The 15,632-nt window shown below is 37.1% G+C and overlaps 1 protein-coding gene across 26 annotated transcripts in view; it reads left to right on the forward strand.

Moving 5' to 3' along the window:
- Nucleotides 1–15,632, forward strand: part of LOC139126300 (kielin/chordin-like protein) — a 141,197-nt gene that overhangs the window by 62,278 nt on the left and 63,287 nt on the right. For 13 of the 26 annotated variants that reach the window (XM_070692345.1, XM_070692348.1, XM_070692351.1 and 10 more), the window contains 10 exons: nt 2,437–2,538; nt 2,846–2,947; nt 3,250–3,351; nt 6,094–6,186; nt 7,211–7,312; nt 8,479–8,517; nt 11,120–11,212; nt 12,128–12,235; nt 13,186–13,278; nt 14,255–14,347. In XM_070692345.1, the coding sequence (XP_070548446.1) occupies nt 2,437–2,538; nt 2,846–2,947; nt 3,250–3,351; nt 6,094–6,186; nt 7,211–7,312; nt 8,479–8,517; nt 11,120–11,212; nt 12,128–12,235; nt 13,186–13,278; nt 14,255–14,347 (927 nt within the window). The remainder of the gene's footprint in view (nt 1–2,436; nt 2,539–2,845; nt 2,948–3,249; nt 3,352–6,093; nt 6,187–7,210; nt 7,313–8,478; nt 8,518–11,119; nt 11,213–12,127; nt 12,236–13,185; nt 13,279–14,254; nt 14,348–15,632) is intronic. The other 13 variants (XM_070692353.1, XM_070692356.1, XM_070692361.1 and 10 more) reach the window with 6 other exon arrangements.

A 15,632-nucleotide genomic window follows, 5' to 3' on the forward strand; every position in this document is an offset into this window, starting at 1 on the left:
TTGGTGAGCATTGAGAAAAATATCGAAACACAGGAAATGTACGTAATTGAAGCCGCACCGGGACTTCAGTGCGTTATCCCAGGGGTCCCTCAAAAATGTTTCTAATACAAGCCGCGGCTTCAATTGGGAATTTTACGGTACCTTCTAATTTTGAATTATAAATAAAAAAATTCAATATTTTCTCATCGCAAAGTTCACTACCCTATATGAGAGCAGTCACAGATCAAGTTCAAACCCTAGATGCATACCATCACATCACATAATGCAGTACAAACCTGAAGATATTTCAATCTTCACATAAAGTAACTCTACCCTATTAGACATCCCTATGTCAAGGAAGGACGGTAACATTTTCACAGCAATTTCTGTTGTCTTTGAATTTAATGTTTTATAGCAATGCTGCTGTTCTATGAAACTTTGTTTTTAGCAAAAATTAATAATGAGACTACATCAGCCACTAGCATGTTGGTTCGATGAAATGACCAATTTTTCATCCACATTTTGATGGATTGTTTCTGCTGTTTTTAGGAAGTACAGTTTTCAATCCCCACGGACACCGTCCGGGGGGACTTATAGGTTTGGTCATGTCCGTGCGTGCGTGCGTGCGTGCGTCCGTCCGTCCGTTCACACAGATATCTCAGAGATGCAAGAAGCGATTTCATTCAAACTTAGTACAAGGATTACTTCATATGTCATACAGATGCACGTCGATTTGTTTTGGGATACGATCCAATATGGCCGCCAGGCGGCCATTTTATTACGATTTTTTCATGTACAGAGCCATAACTCAGACATGTTTCAACCAATTTTATTCAAAGTTGGTACAAGGATATTGACCAATGTCATAGATATGCACGTCAATTTTCTTTGTGATACGATCCAATATGGCCGCCAGGCGGCCATTTTATTACGATTTTTTCATGTACAGAGCCATAACTCAGACATGTTTCAAGTGATTTTATTCAAAGTTGGTACAAAGACATTGACCAATGTCATAGATATGCACGTCAATTTTTTTGTGATACGATCCAATATGGCCGCCAGGCGGCCATTTTATTATGATTTTTTCATGTACAGAGCCACAACTCAGACATGTTTCAACTGATTTTATTCAACATTGCTACAAGGACATTGACCAATTTCATAGATATGCACGTCGATTTGTTTTGTGATACAATCCAATATGGCCGCTAGGCGGCCATTTTATTACAATTTTTTCATATACAGAGGCATAACTCAGGCATATCTCAACCGATTTTATTCAAAGTTGGTACAAGGACATTGACCAATGTCATAGATATGCACGTCAATTTGTTTTGTGATACGATCCAATATGGCTGCTGTGTGGTCATTTTGTTACGATTTTTTCATATACAGAGGCATAACTCAGGCATATCTCAACTGATTTTATTCAAAGTTGGTACAAGGACATTGACCTATGTCATACATATGTACGTCAATTTTTTATGTGATACGATCCAATATGGTTGCTAGGCAGCCATTTTATTACGATGTTTTCATGTACAGAGCCATAACTCAGACATATTTCCACCAGTATCATTCAAAGTTGACATTGACCTATTTCATACATATGCTCGTCAATTTGTTTCACGTCATGTAGCAGTAACATGTCAATTATTGAAGTTTCGTAAGTAGGCTGATATGTCAAGAATATGTACTGCATCAAATTCATGAAACTTTATACAGATGTTAACCGATGTTAAGCTCACATTGCTTTAACATTGAAAAAGACATTTATCAGTGTCATTTTAATTAATTTGTAATTGCATAAGTAATGAACTTTCCTAATTAGGGTGATATAGCCACAAATTAATACAACGTCAAATGTGATGAAACTTGATACAGATGTTGATCTCATAGTGTTGTAAATACTGCATCAAACTTTATGAAATATGGTACCAGTGATAATCTGTTAAGTGTTAGAATTGTATGCAAAAATGTTTTGCAACATCCTGTTGATTAATTCCTAGTTGACTCATTTTATGAACTTTAGGATGGTGGCCTACATTGGTTTTATGTTTTCATCACCATGGAACTCATTCTTGGCCATTGAGCGCCATCTGTATCAAAGTATTTTTATCACAGACCTAATTAATGAAGAGGACTCTATCCTCTCTGAGGACATGTAATCAAAGTACCCATTATTAACAAGTGGGGACTGTGTCATCAACGATGACTTGTCAATCATGGGTTACATACGATCAGCATTTTATTCATGACATAAATGCAATTGTGCAAGGAATTATTAACACATAAATAAGTTTCATAGTTTTATGTCACGTCTCATTCAAATGATGGCTTAGCAACTTGCAAAGGTCATCAACAAGCTTTCATTGAAAATGACATGCATAATACATTCAATCAAATTTCAGCACATAGGGGACTGTAACTTGTATGAATATTTCCTTTTCGCAGTTGAAGAACCGTGCATACCAGAATGTCAAAATGGAGGATTGTGTGTTGATGGTAACTGTTTGTGTCAAGATGGCTTTACTGGAAGTGACTGCAGTGAGTCCAGTAAGTGATTTGTTTATTCATGATTTCTCTGTTTTTGAAAATGATTTTATATTTATTTGGAGCAATCATTCTGCAAGTTACAATATATAGACAGATCTAACATGATTATATGGTACTTTCCACACAGACATTAGCGAACCAATTCTATGTTAGTTAGTAGCTGGGCCCAATGTCAAGTTTTATTGAGATGGCTTGGTGACAATCAATATCATAAACAAACTTCCATAGAAACTAACAAAGCAGGACATATTTAATGTAATAGTATGGGAGAAAATCTTTGACTTTAACCAATATACCCTTTTATTAGTTGAAGAACCATGCATACCAGAATGTCAAAATGGAGGATTGTGTGTTGATGGTAACTGTTTGTGTCAAGATGGCTTTACTGGAAGTGACTGCAGTCAGTTCAGTAAGTGGTTGACTGTTCTTGGTTTCACTGTTTTGGAAATGGCTTTATATCTACTCACAGCAATCATTCTATTCCTGGAAAATCACAATCTGCAGACAGATTTACCGTAGATGGTTCTGTTCACACAGATGTGACCTTACTAATCATGTGTTTGGTTAAGCCAGGGTGCAATGTCAAGCTTTATTGAAATGATTACTTGGTGACTATCAACATCATAAACAAACTTCCATAGAAAAAAATAAAGTGTAGGATGTTCAGTGCATACTAAATCTGTAACTTGTATGAATGTTTCTTTTTACTAGTTATAGAACCATGCATACCAGAGTGTCAAAATGAAGGATTGTGTGTTGATGGTAACTGTTTGTGTCAAGATGGCTTTACTGGAAGTGACTGCAGTGAGCTAAGTAAGTGATTCATTTTTTTGTGGTTTCTGTGTTTTTGAAATCAATTTATCTTTATTTGGAGCAATTATTCTATTCCCGACAGGTTACAATATGCTGAGATAGGTCTACCATCATAGTTATATATCAGGGGTTTCATTAAGAGCCGGCAGCCGGCGAAATTGACCGGTTACTCTGACGATTTCGCCGGCTACTTTTTCGGAAACTTTGAACTCTTTCATAGCTAAAATATTTTTTACTTTCTGAAATGATACGGACAAGTTTCACAAGCTGTGTAATCAAACTTTTCAACGGCTTTTATTTGAAATAAAGTTCAGAAGACGAGCGACTACTACGATCGCCTTGCACTACGATGCAACACGGTCTTGCGTATACTGCCTCAATAAAAATCGGAATTGCAACGGACGATTCTATTTGCTAACTGACTTGCTGATTCCTATGTGGTGACCTTCATATACGCCAATGAAACTGTGCATACTACACCTGTCGGCCGTCGTTAGCTCAACTCAAATGGTCGATGAACAAATGAAGACGGAAGCGATCGCAAGGTTAAGCTTCGCTGTACGATCTTCGGTTTTGAAATGGACCAAGAAACAAGAGAAGGACAATTACGTAGCTTTAAACTGTTTTCTAAGGCAATGACCTGATTTTATTCTCACGAAAAAAACTTCCCGATTACAGTTCGAGTTTTAGTAAGCCGACGTGCGTTGCACTGCGGTAGGCGTAAATGTTAAGGTATATAACCAGCCGGAGGTATGATATGTACTGCTTTTCGGTCTACCCACGCCAATAAGAATTCGCCCAGAGTGGTTGAAAATACGATCAGACCTCTAAATTCACTTCAAAAGCGATCGTCAGGTTGAATCCAAATATGAGCTTCTGAACGTACAAATTTTCATATCCTATATCAAGGTTCTTACTTTGCATACCCATATAGTCAAATAACCTTGAGGGTCTTAGTCAAATAACCTTGAGGGTCTTTGATTCTATTTGCGAAATATGGTAATGGTTGTCAGTTTGTATCATTATTGTTATATAAATTATCCATTTTACCTCCCCAGTGGTATAAAAGTTCTTCATCAGATTTCTTCTTCTTCTGCAGATTTCCATACCAAACACCAGGGTTCTTAATTTTAAGCATAACATTATACATTAATGAAAAGTTTCTCTTTTACTGTGCTTAAAATATGACTGTTTCATCCAGGATGGCATCAACAAGGGGGGTTTTCCCCCTTTACCAGAACATTTCGGGGACATTTCACCAGTTCATCTATTCTACTTGTATCTCTAAGGTGTGACTGGCACCATTTCATTGACGGAGGGGGAGTGGTCCCCCTTGACAAATTAATTGGGGGTGCCAACATTTCAACAGAGGGGAAATCCCCTATCCCCCTGTCTAGATGTAACACTGTATTATATCATCTACATATCAAATTTATATCATTAAAGCTCCAGTACTGCTAACTTTCAATGATTTTTTCATTATTTTTATTTTATAAATCAATTTCAACTTCTTATTCTACTCCCCAAAGAATGTTGAAACACCCACTATTTAGCTTGTCAACTTAGCGTCTATATGTGTAAAATGCATGAATATTGTTTACATTTGAATTCTAGTCCGGACCAGAAGTCAGTTTTCAACAATAACAATGCACTTTACAACCATAGGGGCTGAGTTGACAAGCTGGATACTGTGTATATCAACATTCTTTGGGGAGAAGAACAAGGAATTATGATTCACATTCAAAATAAAAATGGTGAAATTATCATCAAAAGTTAGCAGCACTGGGGCTTTAATAATAGTGAATTATTATAGTTGACCTCCTAAAAGCATAGAGGCTCTAAAGACTTCAGACTTTGTTCAAAATATCGTCAACATTACCACATTTTATCATTTTATATTATGAATTATCATATTTAGGCCTAATCTCCCAGGAAAATGGCTTTTATGATATGAACACTTATTGCCCTGGAACACTGCTGACAATTCTCCTGAACATACTAGAAATTCAAGTGAATTTTAGCTCATTTTTCAGGGTTTCCGGCCTACGGCCGGAGGGGGAACACCACCTCCCGGACCCTCCCCGACGACGACCGATTTGTGCTCATGGCATCTGCAAGCCGCCCACTTTTCCATTCTGGCCCCGTACTTCAAAACTTAATGAAACCCCTGTATATAATGAAAAAAAAGGCCAGATCATAATTTATTGCCTACCAAGGGATGATGCTATTGTTGATGATTGAGTCTACAACAAGGATATCATCAATATTACCATCTTGAATGCTATCCTTTCAGCAGGCAACAATCATGATCTTTCATGTGCTGTCATGTATAATTGATTTTATTGCTCTGAACAAATTTTTGTTTCCAAACTTTTGCATTCACGACAGTCAAGTCTCAAAAGTGAATGCTGTGAACTGGGCCATGTCTTAGAAGTTGACCTGGGCCATGTCTTAGAAGTTGACCTGGGCCATGTCTCAGAAGTTGACAGTCAACTCAAAATAATGTCCAGTCAAGATAGCATTTAGAATGAGATCTTTATATAAAACATGCATTATTAAAAGGTGCCATTGGATCTTTTATGTTGATTATTACTTCACAGTGTGCAAGTGCAACCTTTGAAATTCTGATTGTGAATGTGGCTGTAATGAGTTTCTGTAAACGAATGGCCATTGCATTGAATGATTGGTTACTGATATCATTTATATTTGGTTTTTAAACATTTCATGTGATTTTACCTTCAGAATGTGATCCACCATGTCAAAATGGAGGAACCTGTCGAATGGAAGGATGTGATTGTCCTGAAGGATATTTGCATATTGATTGCTCTATTGAAAGTACGTACAATTACATGATTTTATGATACTTTGCATATACTGATAAACTCTATGAAAACAGTTTAAGATACTGCCCAGCTTGATTTTACAATATTCTTAAAGATGTTTGTGCGTCAAAATTGTGAGTTTGGTTGTATAATTAAAGAGTTCAGATTGGCAGTGTAAGAAATCCATGCCTAAAACTGTTCACCCACGTTCCCTGTAAACAGGTCCAAACTCACAGTGGATGACAGTGGGTTTGTGTCAAACCATTGTGATGTGAGGGTTAGGACCATTATTAGTCAGTATGCCTTTTCCCTCTGGTGTCGAGTGTTTTGTTTTTAGCATGCAGTGTTTGAATTGGATAGCGATTTTCAGCAAGCAGTGTTTGGATTGGATAGTGGTTTTTAGCAAGCAGTGTTTGGATTGGATGGTTATTTTTAGCTAGCAGTGCTTGGATTTTATGGGTTTTTTGTTCAGTATATAGTGTTTAGATTGTATGGGATTTTTTTAGTATGCAGTGTTTAGATTGGATTGGGAGTTTTAGGAAGCAGTGTTTGTATCAGATGGTGATTTTTAGCGAGCAGGTTTTGATTGGATGGTGATTTTTAGCAAGCAGGTTTTGATTGGATGGTGATTTTTAGCAAGCATTTTTGATTGAATGGTGGCTTCTAGCAAGCAGGTTTTTATTGGATGGTGATTTAAGCAAGCAGGTTTTGGTTGGATGGTGATTTTTAGCAAGCAGGTTTTGATTGGATGGTGATTTTTAGCAAGCATTTTTGATTGAATGGTGGCTTCTAGCAAGCAGGTTTTTATTGGATGGTGATTTTTAGCAAGCAGGTTTTGATTGGATGGTGATTTTAGCAAGCAGGTTTTGATTGGATATTAACATTCAATCTTGGGCTTGTGTACCATTGTGGTTTGTAAATTAGTAACCTTTACTTCAAGAAGTTCAAAACTCTAATTCTAATGTGACAGTTGATATCATTACAATGGAATAGTTTGTAAACTGCATGTAATTTATTTGTTATTGCTTTGTGTTTAGCATCTACACCATGTATACCAGAATGTCGTAATGGCGGACAATGTATCAATGGCCAATGTGAATGTCTAGATGGCTTCTCCAGTGTTGACTGCAGTATTCAAGGTAAGTATTGATGTTCTGCAATGCATCATGGGAAGAAAGTGACATTGCTAATCATTGTTAAAATGGTCATTGCAAGAGTGAAATCAGCAAACTTTACAATTTTGATGAATTTTAATTTTAGAGTATTGTTGCAGCTTATTTAACATTCAGTTGGTGTTTGACATCTCGATTTACCAATGTTCATTTTAATCAGTCAGTCCACAAAGGTACTACAAATATTAATCATTCACTTCTCGATATTCACTTCTCGATATTCTTATCCTGTTGCATTTTTGCCGAAATAAACAATCATGAGTTATGTTAGAGTTGGAATATTAGTATAATTTGTATGCAGGATTTAAAACCACGCATTATGGCAGGAAGAATGGTAGCACTACTCACTCAATGAAATTAGTTGTATGTATCACGACTCAGCACTGAACATTTATACCTACTTCTTCCTAAAACATGTAATGCACAATGTCTAAACTTTGAAAACGTGAAGTTATACTGGCAGTTAAATGTTGATCATTACCCATTGATGAACTCTCCATTCAATGAGGCAATGAGGACTGAATACAGTTCTAACCAGAACATTCTCCAGGGATTAATTATTTATAATGTAAATTTTACTATTATTGACAAACATTTCATGAGCTCACATCCCTCCCAAAGCCATGATCACGTACTAAAGTGAGTTCACTCATTCTTACTCACATTTGCCATGACAATTTTCCTTGACAACTAAAAATTACTGCTTCCAAGGTTTGGACCAATCAATCAATCAATGAAACAACGCTTGTCTTTCATTTAATAGCTTCCCTAATATGTGTTGTGTATTGATGGGAATTTTACCATCATGTAGCTTTTGTTGGAAGACAGAGTGTACAAAAAGGAAGGCAGTTGGCTGATACAGAGGCTTGTACCAAGCCACTGTATAAATAAATAAATAAATACCCTGCACACTGTTACACCATTGTATCAGTGTCTCCTCTAAGCTATGACTTTTTTCATTCTATGGGTAAGATTCATGCATATCTTGGAATCTCCTTCCTTAAACCAAAAAGCAGTGTTTGCAATTTGAATATTTTTAACATTTCATTTTTAGCGCGGAGTGATTTCAACAAAAAAGTTACAGACCACTTTCAAGTGACATAAATAACAAATTATGAATAATTTAATTTCAGGGGAGGAACCACCTTGTGATCCACCATGTTTGAAACGTGGTAGGTGACTGCATTGACATAGCTTATGGCTTGCATTGCAGTAGTCACCATACTTGGTGACTGCATTGACATAGCTTATGGCTTGCATTGCAGTAGTCACCATACTTGGTGACTTCATTGACATAGCTTATGGCTTGCATTGCAGTAGTCACCATACTTGGTGACTGTATTGACATAGCTTATGGCTTGCATTGCAGTAGTCACCATACTTGGTGACTGTATTGACATAGCTTATGGCTTGCATTGCAGTAGTCACCATACTTGGTGACTGCATTGACATAGCTTATGGCTTGCATTGCAGTAGTCACCATACTGGGTGACTGCATTGACATAGCTTATGGCTTGCATTGCAGTAGTCACCATACTTGGTGACTGCATTGACATAGCTTATGGCTTGCATTGCAGTAGTCACCATACTTGGTGACTGTATTGACATAGCTTATGGCTTGCATTGCAGTAGTCACCATACTTGGTGACTGCATTGACATAGCTTATGGCTTGCATTGCAGTAGTCACCATACTTGGTGACTGCATTGACATAGCTTATGGCTTGCATTGCAGTAGTCACCATACTTGGTGACTGCATTGACATAGCTTATGGCTTGCATTGCAGTAGTCACCATACTTGGTGACTGCATTGACATAGCTTATGGCTTGCATTGCAGTAGTCACCATACTTGGTGACTGCATTGACATAGCTTATAGCTTGCATTGCAGTAGTCACCATACTGGGTGACTGCATTGAAATAGCTTATAGCTTGCATTGCAGTAGTCACCATACTTGGTGACTGCATTGACATAGCTTATAGCTTGCATTGCAGTAGTCACCATACTTGGTGACTGTATTGACATAGCTTATGGCTTGCATTGCAGTAGTCACCATACTTGGTGACTGTATTGACATAGCTTATGGCTTGCATTGCAGTAGTCACCATACTTGGTGACTGCATTGACATAGCTTATGGCTTGCATTGCAGTAGTCACCATACTTGGTGACTGCATTGACATAGCTTATGGCTTGCATTGCAGTAGTCACCATACTGGGTGACTGCATTGACATAGTTTATGGCTTGCATTGCAGTAGTCACCATACTTGGTGACTGTATTGACATAGCTTATGGCTTGCATTGCAGTAGTCACCATACTTGGTGACTGCATTGACATAGCTTATGGCTTGCATTGCAGTAGTCACCATACTTGGTGACTGCATTGACATAGCTTATGGCTTGCATTGCAGTAGTCACCATACTTGGTGACTGCATTGACATAGCTTATGGCTTGCATTGCAGTAGTCACCATACTTGGTGACTGCATTGACATAGCTTTTGGTTTGCATTGCAGTAGTCACCATACTTGGTGACTGCATTGACATAGGTTATGGCTTGCATTGCAGTAGTCACCATACTTGGTGACTGCATTGACGTAGCTTATGGCTTGCATTGCAGTAGTCACCATACTTGGTGACTGCATTGACGTAGCTTATAGCTTGCATTGCAGTAGTCACCATACTGGGTGACTGCATTGAAATAGCTCATGGCTTGCATTGCAGTAGTCACCATACTTGGTGACTGCATTGACATAGGTTATGGCTTGCATTGCAGTAGTCACCATACTTGGTGACTGCATTGACATAGCTTATGGCCTGCATTGCAGTAGTCACCATACTTGGTGACTGCATTGAAATAGCTTATGGCTTGCATTGCAGTAGTCACCATACTTGGTGACTGCATTGACATAGCTTATGGCTTGCATTGCAGTAGTCCCCATACTTGGTGACTGCATTGACATAGCTTATGGCTTGCATTGCAGTAGTCTCCATACTTGGTGACTGCATTGACATAGCTTATGGCTTGCATTGCAGTAGTCACCATACTTGGTGACTGTATTGACATAGCTTATGGCTTGCATTGCAGTAGTCACCATACTTGGTGACTGCATTGACATAGCTTATGGCTTGCATTGCAGTAGTCACCATACTTGGTGACTGCATTGACATAGCTTATGGCTTGCATTGCAGTAGTCACCATACTTGGTGACTGCATTGACATAGCTTATGGCTTGCATTGCAGTAGTCACCATACTTGGTGACTGTATTGACATAGCTTATGGCTTGCATTGCAGTAGTCACCATACTTGGTGACTGCATGTACATAGCTTATGGCTTGCATTGCAGTAGTCTCCATACTTGGTGACTGCATTGACATAGCTTATGGCTTGCATTGCAGTAGTCACCATACTTGGTGACTGCATTGACATAGCTTATGGCTTGCATTGCTATTGTCTCACATGTGGAAGCCTGTGCCTTTACTATAACCACTGCTTTAATCTGCTTTTAGGGTAATTTTTCCTGGTTCTTGCTCAAAAAATATTCTCTGAAACTTTGTGTCTATTTACTTCAAAACTTGGTATTGAAGTTCCTTTGCTTGACTTCCTGGTTGCCCATGTTTATCAGTGTCATCTTATTGACAAACCAGCCACACTTATCTTAATTATCTTAAATATCAGATTGGAGCTAATATCAGCCTCGAGGTTGCTTGTTTTCCTCTTTCTATAAAAAGTGGTTCATCAAAATTTTTTCTTCATGCATGGTTTAATTTCTTAGAAGGCTGTATTCCTCCCTGCTTGAATGGTGGATTATGTGTACAAGGAATGTGTATATGCACTCCAGATTACAGTGGCACACACTGTGAGTCAGGTGAGGCAAACATCAATCTTATTATAGCGTATTTATTTCATTGAGAAAATTAAAACTGTAAGCCCTAAATGCAGAAAACGGACATCTGAGAGATCAAATTTAGGAAATGCAGCACCTGTGACGGAGCATTTTTCATAAGTCTGGATTGCGTTGAAACATTTGAAGTTCTTGGTCTATATCGTAGGAATACCCTGGTCTGCTGTAGCCCAAACTTTGGTCAAGAATATCTGACATACCTTTGCTGTGAGGAAGTGTCAGTTTGTTTGTGTATGAACGAATACTTGTTTCATTTTTGTGAATGGTGAAGTACATCATGTGTTGCATCTTGACTCCTGCTGAATCAAGTAAAGTGCATGCTGTTGTCTTGTCCCATTCTAATGATTTGTGTACATCACACTCAAATGTGCTGCTTCTCCTTTCATCATCAACCCCAACTTATGTTCAGCAAGAGTTAGAAAATCATACTTTATCTATGTGTTGAAATTCAGACTTTGGTCTTTGAAACAAATAAAGTTTTGATAGGTGTACAGTTCAAATACACCGACTGGACAGTTTTCGAATATGCTTGTTTAGGGGCCCATTTTAGCACAGTGACTTCCAAAAAAAGTATTTTAGTATCTGTTGAATGAGCTCTCGTCCAATCAGAATGGTGCATGTAGCATGAGATAATATAATATATAATAACTAAAACCTTGGCTCCAGAATGCTGGGTAGCAAATTAACACTGTGTGACTAAAATCCAAGCTTTTCATTGTCTCCAACAAATGTAACATTAACGCATCATCTTCTTTGATTAATAAAGATTGTGCCAAATTTGATAATGTTATCGTTATTTTGGTTTAACCTTCAACTGAAGTGAATAATTTTACTCAACTTTTATTGATAAAATAACATTTTCACTCTTTATTGTATTAGAAGTTTCACCACCATTATGCATACCGGAATGTCTGAATGGAGGAGCATGTGATGAAGGAATATGTAAATGTGCTGTTGGATTCAGTGGAATTGACTGCAGTATTCCTGGTGAGTGTTTGATTTTCCTAGATTTCTCCACGAGGGAATTCAGAGGGCCAAGCTATCCTTTGAATTTGGATGGTCACGCTTCGATAAAATCTTGGTTGATATAAGACAAGGCACCAGAGATTGGGCAAAGAAAGCTTATTTTCCTTCACAACCTTCATTAGCCATCTGTTTATTTTCCAGCATATAACTCATATCATGCACCTTGCCAAGATTAACTTGTAATAGTTGTATAGTGTATGTATCATGTAACCCACATTCATGATTTGACTTCACACATTTGTTTGCAGCTTCCATTCAACAAAATAATGTTTCTTATCATCATTTGCCACACACAATTTTTGAGCAAGAATCTGTGGATTGTTTTAAGAGATTTTTTCCTATTCCTGTAAACAAAATATACAAATGCTAATGTGCTGCAGATATCTTACACACATTCTGCTCTTCCAAAATTTTCATATAGGTAATGTCTGTTATAGATTTTGGTAGTGTGTGTAGTAGATATCCATGGCTATGGTTGCTGACAACACCAAGTAGCTAACTTATAAATTGTCAAAGTATCCAGTCTCTTAGACATTCAATATGCAACATTGGAGAGAGCAAATGTTCAAGTTCAAGCAGGAACTGTTGACAGCTCACATGAGATGGTCAAACATACATGGGGTAGTTAGCAAGAGTAGAGGATGAGTTGTAGATAGTCAATGGTAAAGCAGGTACAGGGTTTATATTCAAAGACTGTTTTATTTGATTATTTTGTGTGCTTAATCAGATATAGTAATAAACTACTGATAAAGCCAATTATGGCGATGCCAATGACCTGAGTGCGATCGATACAACAGCATCGCTACGTATTCACAGCAATATTACAAGTATCTTTCTTCATTTTAACACTGTCAACCAGGGCTATCAAGCAAAGCCAATTAACACCCCAATCATAATTCTTTTCTTCAAAGACTGCATTCCAAAGTGTGAGAATGGTGGTCAGTGTGTTGATGGACAGTGTCAATGTGTAGAAGGTTTTACAGGAAGAAGTTGTTCTGTAGAAGGTAAGCTTTCAACAAATATTGTTACCCTGCTTTGAGAGCATTGCTTTGTAGATTCAGTGATTTGTCATTGCAACAAATACTGTCCCTGCTTTGATTCAGTGATTGGTCATTGCAACAAATACTGCCCCTGCTTTGATTCAGTGATTGGTCATTACAACAAATACTGTCCCTGCTTTGATTCAGTGATTGGTCATTGCAACAAATACTGTCCCTGCTTTGATTCAGTGATTGGTCATTACAACAAATACTGCCCCTGCTTTGATTCAGTGATTGGTCATTGCAACAAATACTGCCCCTGCTTTGATTCAGTGATTGGTCATTACAACAAATACTGTCCCTGCTTTGATTCAGTGATTGGTCATTACAACAAATACTGTCCCTGCTTTGATTCAGTGATTGGTCATTACAACAAATACTGTCCCTGCTTTGATTCAGTGATTGGTCATTGCAACAAATACATTTAATATGCATGCTTTGATTCAAAGGCTCAAACTTTATTCATTGAAACATTTTAACCTTACTCTCTTAACATCATGAATACAAATCAGAGATCACAAAGGATGAAATTTTAGAACCAGAGAAACAAATTACCTTTTACAGATATTTCAAATTCAAAATAGCAGTTGCCCCTTTGTTAACTCTGTTTCTGAAAATCAGATTTTGGTTTTCACAGAAACAAGACAGTGGAAACTTCATTTACTTCTCAAGCTTCAAAAGATTCGACATAAACAGTATATCAGCTGAGTATTGTGAAAATGGAGAATGCTTGTCACCAAGGGGGTTTTATCTTATGTAGAGATCTGTGGGCATGCATTTGAGTGATGCCACCATACCCCTAACTCTTTGTAATTTCATTCAACACATCACAATTTCTGGCCAGTTTCTCCATATTTAAGAAATTGACCTGAAAATTGTTAAACATAAAAAAGTTAAACATTAAACATTTGAACTTTCTTAAAATTTGATCCATTCACAGTGTGTGATCCTCCATGTTTGAATGGTGGTGTGTGTATCAATGGTGAATGTCAATGTCCTGACGGCTTGACCGGAAAAGACTGTAATGAGATTGGTGAGTTCATATCCTCTTATTTCAAGTACAGATTAATCTCAAGTGAAGGCTTATGTCTGTTTATTACTTATTTGTTTCAATGATAACTTTCAAATCAATGCCCATTTCTTCAAATCATGTGCTGCAGTTCATATCTCAAATCGAATCTCAAATCATGGCTCAATGCCAAATCGGTAATCATTTCTATAGCTGCAGTGTACATGCCAGGCATGGTGGCTTCTATCTCAAATATTATTGTTTCAATTGTACTTCATGTCCCAAAACATGGTTTACATCTTTAATCCCAGCAGTACGAAACATTGAGAAATCCAACATTTTTTATCCACACCACATTGTATCAAATCAAACGTAACAGTATTTCCAACATTTTTAAGTCCATCAAATACTCTCCTGGAAACTAGTGATAGTGAAATCTTCATACATATCTGTAGAGGTATCTCCAAATGCTACTGATTGTTGCAGTGTGTAGGCCATTTGCCAGATCAGATTAGCAAAGCAGATGCAGCCATTGTCAGTATGGTGACCATGCATTCATAGTTGCCATCGGTGACAACCATGAAATATATTTATAACCATACATAGTGAGCTAGCAACTTTTTCAGACGTTTTTTAACAGATATAGTAGATAGCAGGAAGAAATTTTTAATTTAACTTATATTTCCTTTTCAGCTTTAGTCTCTAACAATATGGTTTAGTTGATAATGATGGCTTGATTTCTTTGTTAGATTTTTTCAACTACATGTAGCTCTTCTGTATGTTTTTATTTGCATTTCCAGTGCCCAGTGTAATTTTGCTGCTCCTTTTGTTTCCAGTGAGCCCCTGCTTGAAAAGGGTTGCAACAAATAAATATATAAATAAATAAATAGCAGTTAAAGAAATGTCATGTGATTGGAACAACGGATAAATAGAACTTAATTAATTGCTTTTATCCCTTCATCAAATGTTTTAATGCCGTCCAACTCTGCAATATATCAAATTCCACTTATTTGTTCAAATTTAAGTAACTTTTGCCTATGTAGGTATAATAGGATTTTACACATTTGTCAAAAAAATATCAACAGTCTTATGTACAACAAATGAAAAATTTTGCAAATAACAATTTTGAAGGCTACATTTTGGATATTAATTAATTTTGAATTGGTTTACAGGTTCCACGGGATGATTTCAGATAGATTTGTACAAACAAAGTTAAAATTTACATTTGTATTTTTCCCATTTTCTGTTAAAATATGATTTTCCCCACAGTACCTGTTAGATAAATTTCAAATTTATATCATTTTTAGCT

Source organism: Ptychodera flava (assembly GCF_041260155.1).
Source record: "Ptychodera flava strain L36383 chromosome 3 unlocalized genomic scaffold, AS_Pfla_20210202 Scaffold_27__1_contigs__length_13241970_pilon, whole genome shotgun sequence".
NCBI classification, from domain to species: domain Eukaryota; kingdom Metazoa; phylum Hemichordata; class Enteropneusta; family Ptychoderidae; genus Ptychodera; species Ptychodera flava.